A 24,982-nucleotide genomic window follows, 5' to 3' on the forward strand; every position below is an offset into this window, starting at 1 on the left:
GATTTGAAAACTTGAAGAAGGCACCATTAACAATTTAAAAAAGAAAAACAAAATAGATCAAATGAGGCTATGTCGTTGATAAACAGTATTCATATTATTTTTTTGAAAAAGGATGAAATAAAATAAAGCGATATTTATTTATTATCATAGTTATTAAATCAACTTCATATTCAATATAACATCGTCACTCTATCTAGTTAAAGTCTATTTATTCTATTTGGGCATTTTTTGTTAAGGCGTCAATGGTTTATACGTGACTTAAATCCATACAAAATTACATTATTTGAAAAAAAATATCGATTAAAAACTTCGCTACTGAAGTAAAAACTATTTTTACTATCCCCCGGGTACGTATTCCGATGAGAAATTAAAATTTATCTTCAATTTTATCTCCAAAGTAAAATTAAGTTTTCTGTTTGAAAAATAGAACAATTTTTTTTTCTAAACATCTTCAATTACCGGTTATTGCCAAAGATACTCAGATTTTTTTCAGATAAACACACTTTTATACATAAATATCGATATAAAATTACACCGTCTCAATGTATACCGATGAATATAGCCGTTCATAATCGCGACCCTGAAAAAAAGTGCGTTTGAGATTTAAGTTTGTAAAAAAAATAACTAATTAAAATATCGATCGAGACAGTCACTAAAAGAAAGCCGCATATCTATGGTTGTTCGGACTGAGAAATCGGCGAAATGTCAAAATAAAATACCAAAATGTCGGATATGTCGGCGTTGTTTGGATTAATGTTTAGTTAAGTTAAAGTGTACAGCTGTTTAGGGTCGCAATTCAAATTCAAATTCTTACCAGTTTTTTTAAAGATTATAGCGTTTATACCAGCTGGTTAAGGTATTACGAAAATACTCAACCGGCAGTTGAATAATTTATTCACCAACTCATATACACATTTGAAACGAAGTAAACATCTCGTTTAAAACGGTAAATTAAATAGTATTCTGTGGAAATTCATGACCCAAGGAAACAAAACTACCATGATCACAATTTAAACGATCGTCGAAGACACAAAACGTTTAGTTTTTGGGCGTTATTGATACAATATGGGATCTAATACTCGATTGCAATATTAATCTAGTTCGCTTAAAGGATTTATTTTTCAAACGTAAGTATTACACCGTCCGGCTATGCAAAATAACATAATATTAATGTGTACTCGCACTCATTTGTCCCTCATATTGATTAACGTCGAAATGTGTTTATTTTAAATAGACACATATACTTGATTGGGGCATTGAAAGCGGCAAATCGTCGTTGCGCCGGTAATATCTGTTAAGGGCTATCCTTGGCTCTACCCGACTGAGTTTCTCCAGGGTATGCTCGGCTACAACAGTTTAGAGATTAGAAGAAATGTGTATTTGGCTACAAATTTTTATCCATTGTTGAGCGGTATGGTCGATAATCCTGAGATTATGATGAGCATTGGTTTGTATGTTCCTGATAATTACCTAAGACAGCGTCAGCATAGATTGTTTCATATTTCGATAAACAGTACCAAGAACAACATAGTTATGGATGTTGATCTGTTCCATATATCCGAAGGGGTTTTCCGGAGCAGGATTCTCCTACTACCTTAACATGAGTCTTTTTTATGTATTTAAAAAAAAAAATGTATGTATTGAATATATGTTTGTAATGTATATCGTGGTTATACAAGTAAAAGTGACCATTTGCAAAAATGTCAAAATTGAGATTATTGACTTTTTGGCATCGTATTAGCATAATGCTTGACTGGTAAAAATGCCAAGTCGATCCGACACTCTAAAAATAATTTAATTTGTAAAATATGTGACTATTTGATAGAAGCTCGCAGATTTTTGACAAGTAAAACTGACCAACACACACACTCACTTTTATTAGTAAATTTAAGATCCAAAGAATTAACCGAGTGACAGTTAGTCAATTTGACTTGTAGGTGATGTCACCAGTGAAGAGTTGGTAGTCAGTAGTCACTAGGTAAGTATATGTTTTGTATTTGACAGATACGGTTTTTTTATAAAAAGTTCATTAATAAAATTTATTCTTTAGATTATTACATAACACTTCTTAATTATTTGTTTATTTTAATTTATTTTGTATTTCTGTGTTTTATTTAACCTCTATTAATATAAAAAATGGATTATTGAAATAAAAAATTCCTAAAACATAATTTATAGTTTTGAAATAAAATAAAATAAAACACTACCTCCCTCAATGAACGAAACAAAAATGATTATCTGACAAATTTTACAGATAAAATTGACTAAGTTTTTCAATTTTAATTTTATTTTTTATTTTAGTGATAATGTTTTTTTAATATGTTTATACTTTACATTAACGTCGAAAGTACCGTACATATAATGTAAAATTACCAACCACCTACTTGAAAAATCTAATCTTGGAGAAGCAATTGAACTCTAGAAAAACACTAAAATGGCTCCCCTCAACATTATTGATTTTGTCACTTGATCAATTTCTCTTGTATGCCCACGAAATGTTATATTTAAATAAATTCATTGAATTTAATTGAAGTAGCATTTGAAAAATCGTTCAGGAGATCAATAAAACAATGTACTTTTGATGATGTTTTTTTTTTGCATATTTTGTTATTTATAACTAATAGGAAAATTAACATATTACAACAGAGATGAAAAACATTTAAGAGAAGGTAATATAGAAGTCTAGGCATCTACAGGGTTTATGACCTGTCAATGCCTAGAATGCCCAGAATCCCAACCGTCCATGCGCTCTGTAGCGACAAGACATGTTGGGATATTTATTTATTGTACAGCGCCCTTGAGGTGATTTTCACAAAAATAGCGCTATATAAATTATCCAAACATTATTATTATTATTATTATTAATGGCCGACATTGAAGAACTGTTACATATAAGTTATATGTTAGTTATTCTTAACAGTAGACTGCTGTTTGGGTCTCATATAAATTCTGTTGTTGAAAAAGCTTACCAAATGCTGGGTTTCATTTTAAGAATTTCCAAAACCTTTAAAATACCAAACACATTGAAATCTTTATACAACACTTCCGTACGCAGTAACTTGGAGTTTGCATCCATTTTGTGGAGCCCACAATACATAACAAACATTGAAAGGATTGAAAATGTTCAACGAAAATTTTTAAAATACCTAGATTATAAAACGCTTTGCACTTACAGCCAATCTGCTAAATAAAATGGATTTTTTACCCTTGAAAATAGACGCACTATATCTGAATTATGCTATTTATATAAATTATTAAATAATAAAGTAGACTCTTTTAATCTACTCTCTAAAATTAATCTTAATGCCCCCTTTCGCTTGTCAAGAAATAAGTATTTATTCCATCTGCCAGTCTGTAGCACTAACTATGCACAGCACTATCATTCTTGCTCTAACTATAATGCTTTTTTTTCATCTATTAGTATATTTAACACGCCCCTTAATTTATTTGAAAATAAATTAAGACTCATTATTCCTGGCTGCGATACGATCCAACTTGCTATTTAACGATGCTCACACTTACACACCTGAACACTTACTCCCACACATATACACACCTCTACACTTACTCTCATACAAATACACATAAACACACCCTTTGTTGTACCACAATTTAATATGTATGATTTTTGTTTAGAAACTTCGCTGGTCTGTCTTTAAACCGTATCTTTTTTATGTTATTATATCATTGTCGACTGTTTGTTTCTGTAAAATAAATAAATAAATATCACATAAGTTAGTTCTTGTATGTTCAATAGACCATTTTAGAAAAATTGAGTTATGAATGTCAATATGTTCATTATCTTTTTACGCGTCCATGTAGCTAAAGAATGTTTATTTTTTCCCTTATTAAATAGTTCTTTCAGCATTTTTTGAGTGCCAGATGCACATACTGATTTTACTTATTTGAATTTTAAAAAATGTCTCTTGTAAAATTTGCAAAATGGTCTATTGAACATACAAGAACTAGGCAGCAATATGTATAACACAACAACGAACCAAAAAGCGCTAAAAATAACAAAAATTTCTCATTAAATTTATACCTTTCATTTCATTGTGTATTTTATTTAACACTTATTTTTATGAACTCATAAAGTTTAACAATAAAAACGCCTAATTTTGGGCATTTTAAAGTGACTTTTAACTTCTCTCTCTCTCTCTCCGATGGCGCTACAGCCCATATCGAGCTTTGGCCTCCTGCAACTTTCGCCTCCAACTCTGTCGCTTCTCAGCTGCCGTCTTCCAATTTGCCACCTGGAGAAACTGCGCTGCATCCTTTCTCACTTTATCCTCCCATCTCAGCCTGGGTCTTCCCACTAATCTCTTTCCTCCCGGGTGTCCGCTCATTATTGTTTTAGGGACACGTGAGTCAGGCATTCGCTGTACATGTCCGGCCCATCGTAATTTAAGCACCTTCATACGTGCCGAGATGCTCGGGGACTTTTAACCTATTTAAATAAATTTCAGTTTCGGCCTTAACTAGAACGAAGCCAAAATTCAGTTTCGATTTCGGCTGAAAATCTTGTATCAGTCAGTCTCTAATATTTTAGTGTATTTTGTTAAAACAAAATAGGGAAACATCACGTTTTTTTTTAACATTTTTAAAGTAATAAAGGTCAAAGAAATACTGTCCAGTTAAAAATTTTTTTTTGCTAATTATTAGTAGCATAAAAAATACTTTCAAATTTTGAATTCCTGCAAGAACGGTCATTCCATTGGCTGCGCCCCTAACAGGATTCTTGTTTATTTGTTCCTGGCCGTTGAAATTTATGTAGAACAATGTCACAAATATTTACGTCGCAACAACCAAGGCCAAACTTGTCGTGTTTTTCTACACCTACATTTTTATTGAATTTGTTTTTTACATTTGTGTATGAAAACATTTCTCCACAATATCCATATTGATTTTGAAAATACAACTAATTATTCTAATTACCTCTACGCAAACAGCGCACTAAATTTAGTGATTTGCGGTCGCAGGCCCTATGGCATGGAATGCTCTCCCAGCAGACAGCAGAGGTGCGAGGCTGTGAAAGTGAAGTGATGTTTCGGAAAAAACTTAAAACCCACTTGTTCTCTAAATCATTTGAATAAATCCGTAGCATGTGACAGCAAAATAAATTGTTTTAATTAAATTACAAATTTAAAAGCTTCAATTAAATTAATTTAACAGTAGAATCACTATGTAAAGCGCCCTTGAGGTATTTTATTACGAAAATGGCGCTATATAAGTTATCTATAATAATAATAATAAATCCATTTCATATATTTTTATCGGTTTTCGTGGTATGATATATTCCCCTATTGTGTAATCGTTAAATAAAGATAGTACATTATCATCATCATCGTTCCCTTTCCGCACCTAATTGTGCATAGGGCACTGCATTGGTACACCAATCGCAATGTATCTTGATAATTTTTGTTACATGAAGGTAAGATGGTCAGTCTTACGCTTCGGGTGCCAGTCCAGGGACTATGAAATATTCTAGTGTGAAAACACCCTTTTAAATTAATATTTCACATCAACCATGTTGGGAATCGAACCCGAGACTTCTTGCATGGCAGGCTAACGCGCTGACCATTACACCACGAGACCGACGTGGTGTAATGGTCAGCGCACCGAAGATAGTACACCTAATGGATATTGCCGGCGCAATGACGAAATGTAAATTCTAAATAACGCGAGTTTTTTATGTAGAAAATAAAAAGTAATTATCCGTTCATTAACGCATTCTGAAAATCCTTTGTCCTTATCTTTATTTTTTTCTTTTCAAGGAAAGGTAGCGGGTATATTCCAAGATGGTGGTTTCCATGCCAGAAAATACGCTCTCGGAAGTGATATTCGTAATAGAAGGAACGGCGATCAATGGTGCCTACATGAATGACTTGAAAACCAACTACATCATCCCAACACTAGAGTAAGAGTTTGTAGATCAGCGGAATCCAGATATTAGAATCGCCGATAATGTTATCAATCGGTTATTTCTATCACAATCAGTCAGTTCCTCAGAGTAATAATGCGTGGACCTATAGAGAAGCCCTATCACTATGTTTCATAGAATGCAAGCGATGTTGGTTTGTTGGTTAGCAACCAATTGGTGGCCATTTTGTTTTATTTGACAACATAACGGTTCGATCGCTTTTGTAGCCGTACTTGGCTTTGATTGTAAATAACTTGGATATTTACATTATAATAAATAAAAATCGACTATGGTGAACTGCGGTATGTTTGGTTGCAGCAGTAGGAGCGTCAAAGCTGTTAAAGGAGTCTTCACAGGTAATTGATTTTGAATATTTTCCCACGATTTACATTGATTTTTGGCATTTATTGTCCTGACACGTGTATTATGTTGCTTAAAACTTTCCTTGCATCAACATATTTACTTCAGATACTATTTTTTCTCAATTTAGGAGATAAATATGTGAATTAAAGTATGTTTACAGTTGATTATGGGCAATATGTCAGGGCCGCACTAGGCATTTATATAAAGTTTGAGTTTTTATCGAGTAGAGATCTATTCAAATTTTACTCGAAAATAGCAACGTTAACCTTGATATCACATATAAAATGATGTGTCTAAATTTCAGCCCGCTACGACTCGCGGTTTCGGAGATGTGACGGACAAACAAACAAACTCAACGTAGGACTTTGGTTCCATGAAGTTGGGATTTATGTCTTAATAAATGTAACATAAGTATATTGTAAATAAAATTAATAAATAAATAAAATAATAAACACACAATTGTATTTTCAGTTTTATAAAATAAATATAGGCGAATTATAGAAAAATCAATTGGAATAACCCTGCAATAATAATTACACAGGTACATATTTAAAAGTGTTTAGAATGCAAATTAATATCCATTTGGCAATTCTCGACCTGAGTACGGCCCATTGTTTTGCTGCGAACTGTAGCTAACTTAATAACTAATAGTCATAGAATGGTTTTCCTACGTTTGGGCTCCTCTATAGCTTGGCGCATTATTACTCTGAGGTCAGTTTAAAAACTGTCTATTTGTTTACTTACTTATTTAACATAGTGTTATTTTTTCCTATATAGAGCACTTCATTCAATTACATTCTTTAATTATGCTCCTAGTTATAATATTTTTTGGTATACATCGTTGGCATTAGACATGTCTTGAGCCGTTGTTTTAAAGTATTTAAGTAATCCAAAAGAAGTTTCTGAGATATCTCTACATGAGAGAGTGCGGGTATTATCCTCGGCTTTACCCGACCGAGTTTCTCCAGAAGACTAGAAGGAATGTGTATTTGACTACACATTTTTATCCATTGTTGCGCGGTATGGTCGATAATCCTGAGATTATGATGAGCATTGGTTTGTATGTTCCCAATAATTACCTAAGACAGCGTCAGCAGATTTATTTATTTTTACATAAACGGCATAAATTGCTTTAACATATATTGAACATAAATATGAACAAAAAATACATATATAAATACATAACAAAAAATTATAAAATTGCATAACTATAACAAGTAGGTAAATGCACATAAGCAACCAAAAATATTAATGAAATAAATACATAAATATGAAGAAAAAAAAAGGAAAAACATTTTTAAGTATAAAAAAAAGTTTAAGAGTAATATTGCGAGAGAAAAAAATAAATCAGACTCGTTTTATAACCGGTCCAGAACCAAATATATCAACCTCGTCCTCATACTGATTGCCATATCTATGGAGCCTAGGGATAGGCGAGTGCATGTGATAGTTGGTCCTGGAACTTGCAGAACAAAAAGGAGATCTGTGGCGGGTATGTCGACCAGGTACACGGAAACACACCAACTCCAGAAAATCAGGACAGTCAATTAATGAATTGATCATTGTTTTATATTCCGATATACAGGACCAAGAAGAACATAGCTCTGGATGTTGATCTGTTCCATGTATCCGAAGGGGTTTTCCCGAGCAGGATTCTCCTACTACTTTAACAAGAGTCTCTTTATGTATTTTTTGTTTTTTTATAATATGTGCGTCTCAAATTTAAGTTTGTAATGTATGTATTACTTAAAATAAATAAATTGAATCAATTAAATGTATTCCTCCAGGCACTTCAAGCAAGGGTCTTCGGAAGGAGAATGCCCGGACGGGGGCGCTGCATTCGGTGCCGTGGTGTACCGCGCCTCGGACTGCCACCCGGCGCCCCCGGTCAGCTCCATAGGGCCCTACGCAGCCCCACACCGCCTACTAGCGGCGTTAGACAGACTGGAGTGAGTTGATTTTGAATTTTTTTTCAACGTCAAAGGTTCAGGTGAACAGGTGTTTAGAATAGCCAATTAATTATGTGTTGTGATAAGTTTCCGGGTAGCCGTGCTTAGCGTGCTTGAAGAGTAAAGGGTTCTCTTTTTAAATTACAGAAAAACTCATAGACTTGAACTCATGACAACGTGCGCAGTGTTATTTTAAAATTACAAAATTATAACGATGATAATATGGTAAAAATAAATTTTTAAAATTGGTTTTAGATAGTCTTTCAATAAGTTAAATAAAAAAAACAAACCCTCAACTTTCTTGTTAGTATTGTGGGATTCAGTGTAAAAATTCAAATGAACAACTGTTTTCTTTCTCGTTTGCAGGCTGATTGGCGGCCGAGGGGAGTCCCACGCCAGCATCGCCGAGGGCCTGGCCACGGCGCTGGTGTGCCTCGACGAGCTGGCCGCGGAAGCCCCTCCCGAGGAGCCGGGCACCACCACGGTCACGCAGCGCCACGTGCTGCTGGTGGCCAGCTCGCCCCCGTACGCCATGCCCGCACAGGACACGCCGCAGTACGCGGGCAACACGGCCGACCAGCTCGCAGTCATGCTGCATGAGGTAGCCAGCCTCCTCGCTCCCCTAAACCGTGTAAAGAGGGAAAACATTTTCAAGGCTTTTGACCTGTCATTGGCTGGTTTAAATGGCCACTTTAAACACTGTGTTACATTCACCTTTCTGCCTAAGCTTTAAATATTAATTAAAGTGTAAATGCCAGGACTTACGTATTTCCTTCTCAAAATGTTTTCCCTCTCTGTTGCAACAAATTTAGATCTAAATAACCCCCAGGGAGGAAATCCAGCCGGTCAACAAGCATTTGGACACACTTAAAACATTGTTGTACGAGGTGTGTTCAGAAAATAACGGGAAATTTTTAATTTCGCGGGTTTGGAGAGTCAGATTGTCAAATTTGAAATTGAAAAATGAAATTATATTGGTATACATGCCCTTGAAGTATGCTTAAAGTTTCAGCTGTATTAATTGTTTACTTTGTCTGTGGCAGCCACTAAGGTTGGACGTGTTTGGTGTGCTCGGCGATTGTTGTCTGGGACGATTGAGCCTTAGTTTCGTCGTCATTTCGTAAACCCACATTTCGTCACCCGTTGTAACAAGTTCCAGCAATTCTGCATCGTCGTTGACTTCATTTGAGCAACTTCCATTCGCTGATTTTTTTGTTTGATATTAAAAAAAGTTGCAACAAATTTTGCCTGCTACGCATTTCATACCCGAAACATTAAAAACATTTCATGGCATGAGCCAGTCAATATGCCAACGACGACGTTTTCTCTGATTGTGATTCGGCGATCGTTCATAAAACATTTCATTCAACTTTTTCAATGTTTTTTTTTTTATTTTTATTAATTTTTCACGCCCATACGGCTTTTACATACATGAAAGTTTTATAAAATATAAGTATATAAACAACATTAAATTTAAAAAATACAATATAAAGCAACAAAAGATAGAACAGTGTTTAGAAGTAAAGTTGGTATAAAAAAAAGAAGATGAGTATATAAACAACATTTTTTTTTTTACAACAACAACAACAACAACAAACCATCACGCCGTTTCACCGTAGGGGTAGGCAGAGAGGATAGAACGCCATAACACTCTATCTTGGCATACAGACCTCGCTTCCTCTACATTCATACATCTTCTTATGCACGCACGCCGATTATTCCTACTTTTGACATGTCCATCTTCAAGTATTTGATGGACTTGATCGCGCCATGTCTTTCTCGGTCTTCCTCGTTTTCTGCATCCATCAACATTTGCATCGTAGATCCTTTTAGTCGTTCTTTCGCTGTCCATTCGCTCTACATGTCCAAACCAACGCAGCACCCCTTTCCTAATTCTGTCAATAATGCATGTCTCAGCCTTACACACTTCACGGATCTCGACATTTGTGCACCTATCATACATCGTTTTACCACACATTCGCCTGAGGGATCGCATAAAAATACTATATAAAGAAATAAAAGATAGGAACAGTGTTAAGAAGTATAGTTGGTATAAAAATAAAAATATAAAGATGAGTGTATTAACAACATAAATTTTAATAAATACAATAAAAAGTAATAAAATATAGAACTGTGTTTAGAAGTTAAGTTGGTTTAAAAAAAAAAAAAATATCTAAAATAATATATATATATAATTTCTTTTATCTGTTTTCATCGGTTGTTGATGTGCTGGGGCATCCGGGCCGTATGCATCTTCAACGCCTTCACGGCCATCTCAGAAACGCTCATACAAATTTGAATCCCATGTTCGAGCTTAAACAAGATGCTCGTCTTCGAGGCCACAGTCTCAGGCTGGAGAAAACGAGATGCAATCTAAATCCACGGAAGCATTTCCCGAGCAATAGGGTTGTTGATGGTTGGAATAAGCTGCCGCAAGAGCTGATCTCAATGGGTTCAAAAATGGACTAGATTTGTTTTTGGAAAAGTTAAAGTGCGCCAACAAGTTACTTTCGTTTAAATAGATTAAAGGAATTCAGCTTTCAGCTGCTCGCTTAAAATTAATAACAATAATAATAATATTATTAATAATATACTAGCAGCCATTAAGCGGATGCGTGTATATCAAGTGTACATGGTTATCAAACATTCTAAATTGATGTGTGCACCTAGACGGTTCTTGAACATATTAACTGAACTAGGGAAGGCCATTCCATTTCTCCACAACTCAGTTTGTCAGGAAGTTCTTCCCGGGGTTGGATGAGAAGGAGGTAGTGTTTAGTTTCAATGAATGACCTCTGAGATGGCGGTTTTCATTCATAGTGAACATTGATTTAAACTTGGGTACATTATATTGCTCAGTTAAGATTTTGAACGTTTCAATCGAGTCACCACGCTGCCTCCGCTCTTCCAGTGAATTTAACCCGAGCTCCCTTAAGCGGTCCTCGTATGATTTATTTCTTAGAGAAATTACCATTTTATTTGCTCTTCTCTAAATTTTCTCCAACAACTCTATGCCCTCTATGTCTATCAACATATTTTGGAGATAAGATCAAATGAGTATTTTAACAGGGGATAGAAAACATAAATATTTACAAGTAGTTTGCCAAACAGTTCATTTTTGGGAGTTTTTGGACCGAAAACGGTGTCCCCTGTCCTCTGTTAAAATACTTATTTGATCTTATCTCCAAAATATGTTAAGAATACTATAAAAGCTGTAAACGTTGTAAACAATTCACCAGGCTTGAAAATGCCTACTTAGGCGAAAGCGCTCGTTGGTGATAAAAATAATAAAAAGTAAAACTAAACCAAAAAGTTCCATTGATAAGTTTATTTATAATTTTATCATAATCATTAACTATGGAGTTTTATCAAGAAATATCAATAAATACCAGCGTACAATTTTCCCCTCCTTTGTAAGCAAGTGTCTGGTTCTTTGCGCCAACTGAACCAATGGGAGATCTATCTTTCTGTACACCAATTTTCTCTATGGATTGGCTGAGAGGATGGAACGCCACACATATCTATCTTGAGTTTTTGTCTAAATATTTGTGTTCATTTCAGAGAGGGATCAGCTTGTCCATTCTGTCTCCACGGAAGATTCCGGCACTGTTTAGGTTGTTTGAAAAGGCCGGCGGAGACCTTTCCGCTTCACAAACTAAGAACTACGCCAAAGACCCCCGTCACTTAGTATTACTAAAAGGATTTAGGTAAATATACTCTTGAAATTTGCTCCTGTGTTGTTTTAATTAAAACCCAAGAAATTACCCTTTACTCAATAGACACTAAAGAAAAATACCAGTTTATTATTTACATTCTTACAAAGCTATCACTATATATTATTACTACTACTACTGCCACACTAACACGGCATAGTTGAATTCAAATCAGGTGTTGCGTACTGAGCGACGTCTACAAAGAAACTAATGATTAGGGGATTTTGAGTAATATTCAATTAAAATCTGTAACCTACTTCCACTATCTATTAAAGCAATTAGTAATGAGAAAATGTTTAAAAAGGCTATAACAAAATGGATAGTGGAGCTAGGTAGAAGTAAAATGGATTGTCTCATTCGCCCATACCAATGCTGATTCAACTGCTCCACAACTGTATAGCTTATGTTAGGTTTTTGTTATTTTCATTGTGTGTTTTGTAATATAAGTAATATTTTAAAACTGTCTGAATATTTGTTAATTATGTTTGTTTTTAAAGTTAGTCTTCTTTGTTTATTCTCAAATGTAATTTCAAAAAACTAAATTGTTAAGTGTTCTCGGCACGGGAAACCCCAGTGAGGTCACATTATTTTTATTATTAATTATAGTTTGTAAGTGAAAAATATGAATAAATAAATAAATGGGTCCAAACGTAAACCTACTCATTTATGAGTAGTTGAGTCGCCTTCTGTTTGATGCTCGTGTGCGGTTTCTGGACTATTCTTAATTCTATGGTCTACTGTATGAACTTTTATACTATTATATCTACTGTAATAATTTATATTGATTTTCCGTGTTGAATTTCGAGGGTTTCTTTAAATTTTATTAAATTTGAAATCTTATAGTCTCAAGGAGAGACCGGTTAGTCCTGTGGCGTCAATACAGGTCGCTCCGAATGGTGTGAATCTGCCCTCGCCGCAGACGAGTCAGATGACCGAAGCATTAACTCCCCAGCAACAGGTACTCAAATATCCCACCAAAATTGAGGGATTTATTTTCTAATATTTCTTATTGATAGTAAGCCTTATTTCACAAGAGTATCATGACCGGGTTACCCGATTTAATAAACTCTTCTATGTAAATGTGTCTTTTTTTTATATTTTTATATTTTAGTTGCATTATTCTTTTACCTTGCTTGTAATGTACAAGGTTTATATTTACTTCAAAGCGATAGTTATTTATTTGTTTACTTTTTTAAAAAAAATATTTTTTTTTTTATTTTAAATCTTTATTAAATTTACTTCAATGAAAAACTTTATTAAGTTATTTTATGTAAGGATCGGTGAGATGTTTCGGCTGTGACCTGTTTCAAGAGCTTCTCCGCATTTGCTCTAGTGACGAGGAAACCACAGAAAACTCGTCTAGAGAAGGCGGACAGTTGTAATTCGTCAACAGATCTTTGGATCCACTTGAAGAGTGTTCGGCATTTGGTGTCCTGCTATTATTGATACCTTTTATTGCCTTCACTATATCTGTCATGTATAATGTTACCTCTCTTGACAAGTCCCTATGACTAATCACTACATGCACATCGTGTAAAACAAAAATAAATGTGTCTACAACATGACTATTATATATGTGAGTGTCTATTTTGACATTTTACTAAATTGTGACATGAACTCGTATATTGGGAGAAAAAAATAGAAGCAAACTTTCTAACATAATAAGCGTTAAGAGTTGGTTGAGTTACGAGACATCGTTTGATTTGTGACTAACTCTTTACAGATGACGAATCCGAGCCAAATGACCCCCACGCAGATGGGTCTCAACCAACCCCAGCAGGGCATGGGCGTCGTGCCCCAGATGGGCCAGGCCCAGATGGGGCAGGGCCAGATGGGGCCGGGCCAGATGGGGCAGATGGGGGCCGGTCCCGGGCAGATGGGGGCCGAGCAGGGCCAGATGGTGGTCGGGCCGGGCCAGATAGGGCCGGGCCAAATGGGGCAGATGGGGCCCGGCATGAACCTGCCCATTCCGGGACAGATGGGGATGCAGTCGCGACCGGGGCAGTATGCAAGAGGTATTTCTTTTGTTTATATTGTTGCATAATTTTTAACGTTGTTGAAATTGAAAAGATTGAAGAAATTTAATAGATTGAAGATTTTAATATCTACGAACACGCACAGCGCAAAGATCTATATTTCTCTGAAAACCGCACGTAAATCGGTTAAGCCATTTAGGACGAGTACGGTGACATCACACGTTTTTACACAGATCGTGTTCCACTTCAACAGCCTTTTTAACCATATAGATATCTATCATACAGGATTACAATTATTTAAAAATAGTGTATTGAAAACTTTTGAATAAAACTCCCGTTGGTCCCCTTTTCTCTTATATCACTCAAATTACATACATTAATATTATTATTATAAATCAAATTTCTCTTTTGAAATTTGTATTACTACTAAAATCGCTTTAATGAAATTTTATCGACTTCTCTTGGTTTAAAATCTTCTCCTTATATTGCTTTTTCAAATTTTAAAGATTACTTGCTATACTTGTTATTCCTTCTTTATTTTTTCTTTTTTCTCTGCTGCCATTGGCATGTTTTTATACTTTTAAACTACATTTAATTACTTATATTATATATGTAAATAAAATCAATATATTGCTGCTCTTACTATAATGTGTCATTAATTTTGAAGATGTTTTTTAAATTGACCTAAATTTACTGTCTTATATTTCACTTAAAGATTCTTCTCATCGTTTCTTTGAATCCCTTAAAATAAATATGTGTATATTTATGTTTTTCCTTTTTTTTTAAAAATGTTATTACTATTTTATTTTATTTTTACATCTGAGCATGTTTTTCATTCTTTATTTCCATTCTTAATTTTTAATTACTCTTACAAATTTTCTTCATTTTTAATATTATTCCCATTTGTAAATACTCACTACAAACTTTAAAATATCTTTTTTTCACTTCAATTTTAATTTTTAAACAACTTTCATTTATGTTTTTCTTTTTCCTTCTCTTTTTTATACTTTCATAATTAACCTTACATATAATTGCTTTATAATATGGAAACACTGGTCCATTAGAATTAAGTCTAATTGTGTAAAATATTAAACTTTGTAACTGTACTGTATGTTTCCTGGATAAAAGAAAATAAAAAATGAAAAAAAGTACAGAGGAATTATATACATAAAGATTGGCTCTGCACTATGTAGCCACTATACTGTAATAAAAAAAAGCTTGGAGTTTTTACACGCAATTTCAAATGTCGGCGAAAACACCAATAAGGTACTTAGACACTTAAATTGTATCACAAATGGAAGTTAGCTCCCCGTTTATATTTTATTACTCCGGTTCTTATTTTTAAAATTATGTTTTTGAACGATTGAAGAGTTTTTGCTCAACTGTTGACAATGTTTTTGTTCGGCATGTCTGAAAAGTAGCTCATTATAAAAGTGAATAAATAGACTAAAATGTCGATGAATGTTTCCTCGTTGCATCCGAGATCTTGCTATTTCCGTCATCGTGATAACCAAATTCGACTGTAGATGAAATTCATGCACAAATCAGCAATATAGGATTTTAGTTGACCATTTGATTACATTTGTTTTTGAAGGCTGTAATATTTTAAGCTTCATATTAATTCTCTAGGTATGGTGATAGGGAGGGGCGGTATGGCCCCGCTCATGGCCGGAGGGCCACAGAAGTTTGCCCAAGGCCCCCCTCCCGGGTACCACCCCACTCAACAACACCAAGTGAGTTTTTATATCGATCTTGTCCAAGTTTTATTAGCTTTTTCAATAATATCGTTATGTATCACGTAGAATATTAAAAGTGTTTTAAAACAATTTACTGAAAACTTTTGAACAAAACACCCATTTGTCTTATATTTATTTATTAACGGACATTGTCCATGTATACAATTTATAAGGTTTAAATATTACAATAAAAGAATAGTTTAAAACATTTTAAAAAAGAAAAGAAGCATTGACAACCATAAGGGACATCGAGACAAGATCTGGACTACTTATTTAGTGCTCGTTTAAATCGTTGATGATGAATGATGATGATTTTTTCTGTTGCATTTCTTTACATTTTACTTTCAATGAATGAAAAAAAAAAACATTAAAAGGTATAAATTAGTTGATATTGCCTTTTTTCAACTAACTTTAGCGCCCTTGAGGTGATTTTCACAAAAATGGCGCTATATAAATTATCCAACTATATATATATGTATTTAAAGTCTTTTGACTCCAACAATGTTTTGAGTATGTCCAAATGTTTGCAGAGTGAGATTCATCGGGCCGAACCAATTTCACCTACTAGGCAACGCCTGAAAACAATTTTTCTAATTTTTATACTTCTTCTTTTACCGGTTAGTTAATTCAAGTTTTGTGGCCACTTAAACCAGCCAATGACAGGTCATAAGCCCTGTAAACGCCTACACTTCCATAATCCCTTCTCAAAATATTTTCCCTGAGTTGCAACAAATTTATACTTTGATATTTTTATAAACCGGTTTTTAGCGTGTTTCGGTGAGTTTTTTTTTCAAGTAATCAATCCTCAGTTGTTCTGTTTGTTTCTGAAAAAATAAGAAAAGTCTTATTTTTACTATTTTTTTAAAACTTTTATTTATAATTATCATATTATATTACATACACAAAATTATAATTTATACAATGTTGCTTTGACTATCTAACTAGAGTTATTTACCCCGTTCTAAGACAGTAAAAAAAATATATAAAAACGGTAATCAATATACAAAAACTGTTATAAAGATAGTGGACAAAGTAAAAAAAAACAAAGTAAAAAATGGAGTGATAACATAGAAAAAAATGTAGTAAAAACATAGTAAAAATGTATTAAAAACATAGTAAAAATGTAGTTAAACCATAGTAAAAATGTATTAAAGACATAGTAAAAATGTATTAAAAACATAGTAAAAATGTATTAAAAACATAGTAAAAATGTATTAAAAACATAGTAAAAATGTAGTAAAAACATAGTAAAAATGTATTAAAAACATAGTAAAAAATGAAGCAAAAACACAGTAAAAACGTAGTAAAAAGCAAAGTAATAAATGTAGTAAATACATAGCAAAACATTAAGCAAAAACATAGTCAGAATGTAGTAAAAACATAGTAAAAAATGAAGCAAAAACATAGTAAAAATGTAGTAAAAAACAAAGTAATAAATGTAGTAAAAACAAAGTAAAAATGTAGTTAAAACATAGTAAAAAATGAAGCAACAACATAGTAAAAAACAAAGTAATAAATGTAGTGAAAACATAGTAAAAAATGTAATAAAAACAAAGTAAAAAATGAAGCAACAACATAGTCTAAACGTAGTAAAAAACAAAGTAATAAATGTAGTGAAAACAAAATAAAAAATGTAGTAAAAAATAGTAAAAAATGAAGCAACAACATAGTAAAAACGTAGTTAAAAAACAAAGTAATAAATGTAGTGAAAACCAAGTAAAAAATGTAGTAAAAACATAGTAAAGAATGAAGCAACAACATAGTAAAAATGTAGTAAAAACATAGTTAAAAAAAAGCAACAACATAGGAAAAAAATAATAAAAAACAAAGTAATAAATGTAGTGAAAACATAGTAAAAAATGTAGTGAAAACATTACTTAAACTTTAATATGAAATTTGTAAATTGTGTCACACGCTATTTTGTGATTTCGCCTTTTACTTTTCTGAATATTATGATGTAATTATTTTCTACAGGCCGGTGTCCAAAGAATGGGCTGGTCGCCGACCCCCGGTATCGGCGGCGCAGGGCCCTATATGGGAGGGGGAGCCCCGGGGTACTCGCAGCCCAGCGCTCTGCTGTCGCAGCTGAGCTCCCCCCCGCAGCCGCCGATGCAGCACCTCGTGCACCAGCAGAGAATGGACGGTAAGATCGAAAAAGGATCAAGTCTTAAAAAGCAATAAGGAAGGGGGTTGCTAGAATAGACATTTTGACACATCAAATGAATTCCGAAAATTTTTAAACATAAAACTGGGGTAATGAAAAATGTAAAATAAAATGGATTTACAATAATTAAATCTATTTGGATATTGTGGTGAAATGTTTTCACATACAGGTATAACTAAAAAAATTGTCCCTACAAAAACGTGACATGTTTTGCCTTATAATAGGTGACGATTTTCTATTTAAATTTAAAGGGTCACAAACAAAGTTCAAAATTTACATGAATCGTGATGTATTAGAGGCGTTGCCAATGCAATAGACCCTTTTGAATTTAAAATTGTAAAAAAAATATGATATTTCTTTAACAAATTACAACAGGGATGGAGAATACCTTAAATAAGGGAATATGGAAGTCAAGGTATTTGCAGGGCTTATGACCTGTCATTGGCTGGTTTAAGTGGCCACTGTGGCACAAGGCACAAAGTGGCCACAATCCAGTCTTTTGTCTATGAACATTTGGACAAACTCAAATATTGTAATGATATTTCTTTGTTTATGTAACGTTTCTTAACAAATTTAAAGACTTTAAAAAAGTTTTGTAATCATGTCCAATTATTTAATCCCAGGCGGTGATGAGCCCACTTTCTCTTTTTCCTTAAAACGATGGTGTACGTATTATGTACTTCTGGATTACCGTCTTTCTACCAGATTACAGAGAGCTCTTCAGGCAGCTCATTCAGCAACGTGCAATTTCGCCTTGTATGTGAGTACGGCGAAGTCCTCAGATGCCTATATGATATATATTTGATATTCCTCTAAAGGTATGGCCCCCCAGCAGCATGCCCAGCTCAGGATGCAGCACCTCCTGGGGGCCCAGCAACAGCAGCAGCAACAACAGCAACAACAACAGCAGCAGCAACAGCAGCAACAGCAGCAACAGCAGCAGCAGCAGCAGCAGGGACGGCAGCAGCAACAACCGGGCCAGCAGCCGGGACAGCAGCCGGGACAGCAGCCCGGTCAGCAACCGGGACCCGGGCAGCAGCAAGTTCCCGGGCAGCAACAGCAGCAACAAGGTATCTTGTAAAAAAACAGTGAAAATTCTCAGTTTAATTGTCATTAGTTTATCATAAAAATACGAAGATGAGTGAATATTATTCTTGGTTGTGAGAAAAAGTCATAGTGACTTTTTGTTGCTGAGTCAAGTGCTATGGAGATATATGAGAGTGCGCTCGCTGTGGCGAAATAACAAAACGGCTGACAAAAAGTTCCAGCGGCTGGCGACATTAGCGTGACGTGACTGTCACCCCGTCACCCGGCCTGTACATCGCTATGGGAGTGCGCTCACTAGAAACTTTTTGTGTTGTGAATTTTTCAGTTATATTTAAGATTAACATATTACAACGGAAATGAAGAATATTTTAGACAACATAATATAGAAGTATAAGCATCTACAGGGCTTATGACCTGTCATTGGCTAGTTTAAGTGGCCACTTTACACACTAACCTTCACCATTCAAATTTGTCCTCGCTATGCAAAGAATAAATGTGATGCTAATACCAGTTTTCCTGTAGATGGCTTTAGTGGAAGGTAATGGTCGAAGAAAATAGATCATATATGGCATGCAATAAACTTAGGCATCTGTCAACAAAGTTGAAGTACACCTAATCGACCTTAATATATCCTTAGAAAGTGAAATCCAGCCTGTCTACAAACATTTGTACATACGCAAAGCACTGTTGATTACCATTCTTTTTAATGTCCGTTTTGAAGCCGATAAAATTTTTAACACAACGTTTTCTCGCCTCGTGTGTTTCCCAGTGGCGGTCGCCGGCCCTGCAGCCGGGCCCCCCGCGACCGTGGCGGGGAGCAACGCCCCGCGGGCCTACATCTGGCAGGGGGTCCTGGAGTGGATCGAGAAGGGCAAGAGCCCCAGCGACCAGAGCAAGACGACCCGCCACGTGCCCTGCCAAGTGTCGGCCAGCTGCCGGGACGGAGAGCCGGAACTGTAATTATGCACTCATTCACCATTTCTATTCTGTCAAGTTGGGAAACAGCACACAGTCTACAAGTTTATTCAACTCTTAAATTTTTCGTTGGATTTATACAAATTTTAATAATCTCATTATGTGTTAGTAAATTATTATTTTTTATTTGATGACATTTAATATTAGGTGTTGCCACGCAACGGGCTAAAGTGTGGCGATATTAAAAAATAAAAAAAGCAACAGGAATAATTTGACAGTCGCACGTTTGCGTGCTTTTGATATTGTGTTAGTGAAAGCCAAACTTGGGCTCGTATGAAAGTGGTTGCAAAAGGAGATAACCACATACCGGCTTTTCAGTGTCTTCCGATTTCGTCAGGACACTATAGGAGTTTGCGACAAACTGTAGGAGTTTGGTAGTTGTTGAAGGTTGGAGCTCCTAGCCCAGTCGGAGATTGACAAAAGACACGAGGTTAGCATTCAATGGTGTATTAATTACACGGCGAATAAATAATGAATTTTATTATGTCACGCAACAAATATGGTGAGGATGTGTTGAGCCTGGGCGTTACCATGCCCTGTGGTCTTTTTATAGGCCGCGTTCCTTTGTTCTTTATCTCTCGATGGCGAGAATGAAGTGTGTAATGGAGTTAATGTACTGCGTGACGTCGCTCTTATTTAGACGGACGTTTTATGTGCAATACTGTTAGTCTTGCAGAATATAATGTATTGTATCCTATGGAAAACGCTGAGTTTCTTCTTGCGGTCGTTGCTTTATATGGAGATCTCTCTAAACAGTTGAAATCATTGCACGTCTGTGTGTCATCAACCAACATGTACTATGACCCCCACGTAACTAAGCTAACACGCATTGATTATTATTATTAATAATAATACACTAGCAGGTATGAAGCTGATGCGTGTATATCAAGTGTACTTGGTTATTAAACATTATACATTGCTGTGTGCGTCTAGTTAACATTCACTGAACTAGCACCAATCACTTTCTCGGGAAGGCCATTCCATTTCTGCACAACTCGGTTTATCAGGAAGTTCTTCCCGGGGTTGGATGAGAAGGAGGCAGTGTTTAGTTTCAATGAATGACCTCTGAGATGGCGATTTTCATTCATAGTGAACATTGATTTCAACTTGGGTACATTATATTACTCAGTTGATTAAATATATTTTTTATGTTGTGGGAGAAATAATATGGGAATGTAAGGGTCGAGCATGAATTGTATTTCGTGATCGAATTTTTATTTAATCGTAATTCCGTTCATCTTTTCCTCGTGTGTCTTTTTAGTAAAGCGGATTCTTGGCCTCCAAAGCTGATCATGCAGCTTATGCCGAAGCCCCTCATCGGGAACATCGGCGGCTCCCACCTCAAGGATTCCAAGTCGGTTCTGTTCCATCCACAGCAGAATGAGGCTCTGGAATCTCTCACCAAGGTCATGGTCAACGGTTATGTAAGTACTGGTCTTTGTAATAATTTTTTTATAATCTCTTGTTTGATTTTTTCTGAAGTGTTGACATTGTCAACAATTTTTTGAGTTAGTCCAAATTTTTGCAGACAAGGACTAGATCGAACCGCCTAGGGAGCTGTTAATATAAACATACTATAACAGATAAATAATATTTTATAAAATGGCTTATAGTCGCCACATTGTGAAACATTCACCATTCTACCTATATTTGAACATCTATATTCCTTCAATTCTTCCATCTGTTGATGTTTGTGAAGTTAAACAGCTGAAAACTTTATTTGAGATTCATCTGATTGAATTATTTCACCTACGTACTAACTAGGCAATGCCTAAAATTGAAATGAAATTTTTAAATTTTGCGTGGTTTTGGTAGCATTATTTTTAAAGACAGATTTTTCTTGATTACATTTAGATCACTTCGAATGACAAAAAAAATGTGAGGCCCCAAGGGGCGATAGAATGAGACCCGTAGGGCCGATTACGAATTTTACAAACTGTTTCCTGGTCGTATAATATTAATGATTTTTTATGAAAATATCGATAAAACCTCCACCAAGAGTTTTCACCAACAAATTTTATAAATCTACGCAAAATGTATTTATTTTTTTATTATTAATTTTTTTCCCATTTTAAACAAAGGTTGATAATAAAAATAATGGGATCTCACTGGGGTTACCCGTGCCGAGGACACTTAACAATATACATACTTTTAAAACATATTTTTGCATGTGAGAATAAACAAAGAAGACTTAATAATATACAGAGATACATAATTAAGAAAATGTTCAGACAGTGTTAAACACTACGTATTTATGTTAATAATAAATTTATGTACATCTGTATTATTCCGTATATGTATATTAAAAAACGCACAGTAAAAAAACAAAAACATAACATAAGCTATACATTTGTGGAGCAGGTGATTCAATATTGGTTTAGGGGAATGAGACGATCCATTTTACTTCTACCCAGCTCCACTATTCATTTTTTATAGCCTTTTTGAACATTTTCTCATTTCTGATTGTTCGCGAATCTACTATGTGGCTTGTCTTTGTAGGCGGGCTGCGTACACTTCACCCCCGTGTCGCCAGCCTCCTGCGACATCAAGGTCCTCATCCTGTTGTACACGGCGGAGAAGAAGGCCTACCTCGGCTTCATACCCAACAACCAGGCCACCTTCGTCGACCGACTCAAGAAGGTCATCCAGCAGCAGAAGATGTCGCAGATCAACTCCAAGCAGGTCCGTCATTACGATCAGTTTGTTTTTCAAAATCGCAGAAATATTTTTTAATAGAACGATGAACAATGAATCTATACTTACTAATCATATACGAATGTACGAGGGCGGATTGAAAATGAAGCTACCTAAGTCGGAAAAAACTTTTTCTTTTTCAAAAACCATTTATTTCTCAACATAGTCTCCTTTTACTTCGACACACTTAGTAAGACGATATTTCAACTTTTTTATACCATCTGAATAATACGATTTCGGGAACCTCTCAAAATACGCGTTAGTTTCGGTAATCACTTCTTCGTTAGAGCTGAACCTTTTTCCTGCGAGCCATTTTGTCAAGTTTGGAAACAGGAAAAACTCCCTAGGAGCTAAATCTGGACTATAAAGTGGATGATCAACCAATTCGAAGTGTATTTCACGTAATTTTAGCATCGTATCTAATGCTGCGTGAACCGGTGCGTTGTCTTGAAGAGAGAGCACTTTTTTCTTCTTTAAATGTGGTCGTTTTTCCTTGATTGCATCATTCAATTGATCCAATAATGTACGATAATACTTTCCTGTGATTGTGGCTCCCTTTTCAAGATGATTGATGAGCAATATTCCGAGTGCATCCCAAAATACAGTGGCCATAACCTTGCCAACCGATTTTACTGCCTTCGCCTTCTTCGGAGCACTTCCACCAGCTTCCACCCATTGTTTCGATTGGTTTTTGGTTTCAGGTGTATAGTGGTGCACCCACGTTTCATCAACAGTTATTAATCGACGCCAAAAATCAACAGGATTACGCTTTATCATGTCCTAACACCGCTGTGAAGTGGTCTCTCGAACTCGTTTTTATTCGACACTGAAGTACGAGACTGTAGAAGATTTTTTTTATTTATCAAAAAAAAACTTGAATTTACTTTTCTGTAATGTTGTTACATGTCGCTTGTTTATTTTTCCATTTTCTTTTTCATTATAGCTGCGGGTAAAAAAAAGCTACAGTCCTTAAAATTTAGCTTGATTAAAATGACAGCTGTCAAACTCATGTCAATAGTGAAGGGAAATTACTGATCACTGATCATATACCGATCAAATCGATTTTAACAGTTTTTCATGCAAACAAGAAACTCTAGTTTTCAAAAATTGATATAAAGTGCAAAAACAAGCCTATTATAGTGTGTTGAATACAATTTTTCACCAAAAATAAGACAATTATGCTTTTTTCGTGAACATTATCAAACAAACTATTTTTTTATTCTATCAAATTACATTGATCAATTTGAAACATCTCAAACGTTTTTGCAAAATGATGTAACCTTGTAAGAACGTCGTTAATAATTAGGTTTATTTTAGTATTTTTTTTTAAAGCTGATTTATGTTGATTTATATGTCAAGCATTGTACCAAAAATATAAATTAACATACAATGATTTTTCGTGTGTCAATGTAAATCACTCCTCAGACGTTACTACAAAGTTATGTCGTCACTTTTTCCGACAGCTATCATTCTAATCATGCTATATTTTAAGGACTATAGTAACAAAATAAAGACATAAAATGTAATTCAAGTTGGCATAAAGCATAATTTTGGAAAAATATCCACAAAGACTTACACCCTTTCAGCCTTAAATTTAGGTAGTACAAATTATGACAAAGAAAAAAGTACCGTATTTTGTTGACGATAAGACGCATCGGACTATAAAACGCACCCCAAGTAAAAAAGTGGGTCTTATGGTCCGTAAAATACGGTACATATCCTTGTAAATTAGCCCGCAAAAGTGTATTTATTTTGATCAAATAAAATAATTTTATACAATAATGTTTCTAAGGGTTCTGCTGGCGCTGGCCCATCAGCTCTTCAGGGGACTCCGACATCACAGCCACAACCACCACATCCTGTGAGTATTTTATCTAATTCATTTGTCTATACTGTGGAAGTGTGCCGGACTCCAAATCGGAAGGTGCGAGGTTCGAAGCCCACTCTACCACAACTTATTTCTCGTTTTCTAATGCGGGTATTTATGATTAACCAAAAATGCCCCCAAATTGAAATATTTTCGTAAATTTACATTGATTAATTATAAGATTTACGTACCTTATGTTCAAATTTGACCCGGAATTTGTTAAAAAACAATATTATCTCAATTATTTATCAATATTTATTTTATCCCCTTCAAAGTTATCACCATTAGATGAAAATAAATTACCAGTATTTCGAGCGGCTTCTTTTAAATTACAAATTCCGGGTCATATTTGAACATAATGTAGGTATATGGTATGTAAATCATAAGATTTACATACCTAGGTAAATCATAAGACTTACATACCTAGGTAAATCATAAGATTTACATACCTAGGTAAATCATAAGATTTACATACCTAGGTAAATCATAAGATTTACATACCTAGGTAAATCATAAGACTTACATACCTAGGTAAATCATAAGATTTACATACCTAGGTAAATCATAAGACTTACATA

General features: G+C 34.7%; 1 protein-coding gene across 1 annotated transcript; it reads left to right on the top strand.

Moving 5' to 3' along the window:
* Nucleotides 1–667: 667 nt before the first annotated feature.
* LOC148276076 (mediator of RNA polymerase II transcription subunit 25-like) lies at nt 668–24,398 on the top strand (the record flags this gene model as incomplete). The annotated part of the gene is made up of 14 exons (XM_088234789.1): nt 668–1,127; nt 5,775–5,917; nt 8,071–8,232; nt 8,599–8,833; nt 11,794–11,939; nt 12,789–12,903; nt 13,669–13,960; nt 15,551–15,654; nt 17,632–17,800; nt 18,640–18,891; nt 19,638–19,824; nt 21,105–21,267; nt 22,343–22,525; nt 24,330–24,398. Coding segments are annotated over exons 2-14 (2,196 nt in total), but the record flags the coding sequence as incomplete, so codon positions are not given.
* Nucleotides 24,399–24,982: the final 584 nt, after the last annotated feature.

This window comes from Micrasema longulum, unplaced genomic scaffold, assembly GCF_059751315.1.
Source record: "Micrasema longulum isolate JH-2025_06_02 unplaced genomic scaffold, ASM5975131v1 h1tg001289l, whole genome shotgun sequence".
NCBI lineage: Eukaryota > Metazoa > Arthropoda > Insecta > Trichoptera > Brachycentridae > Micrasema > Micrasema longulum.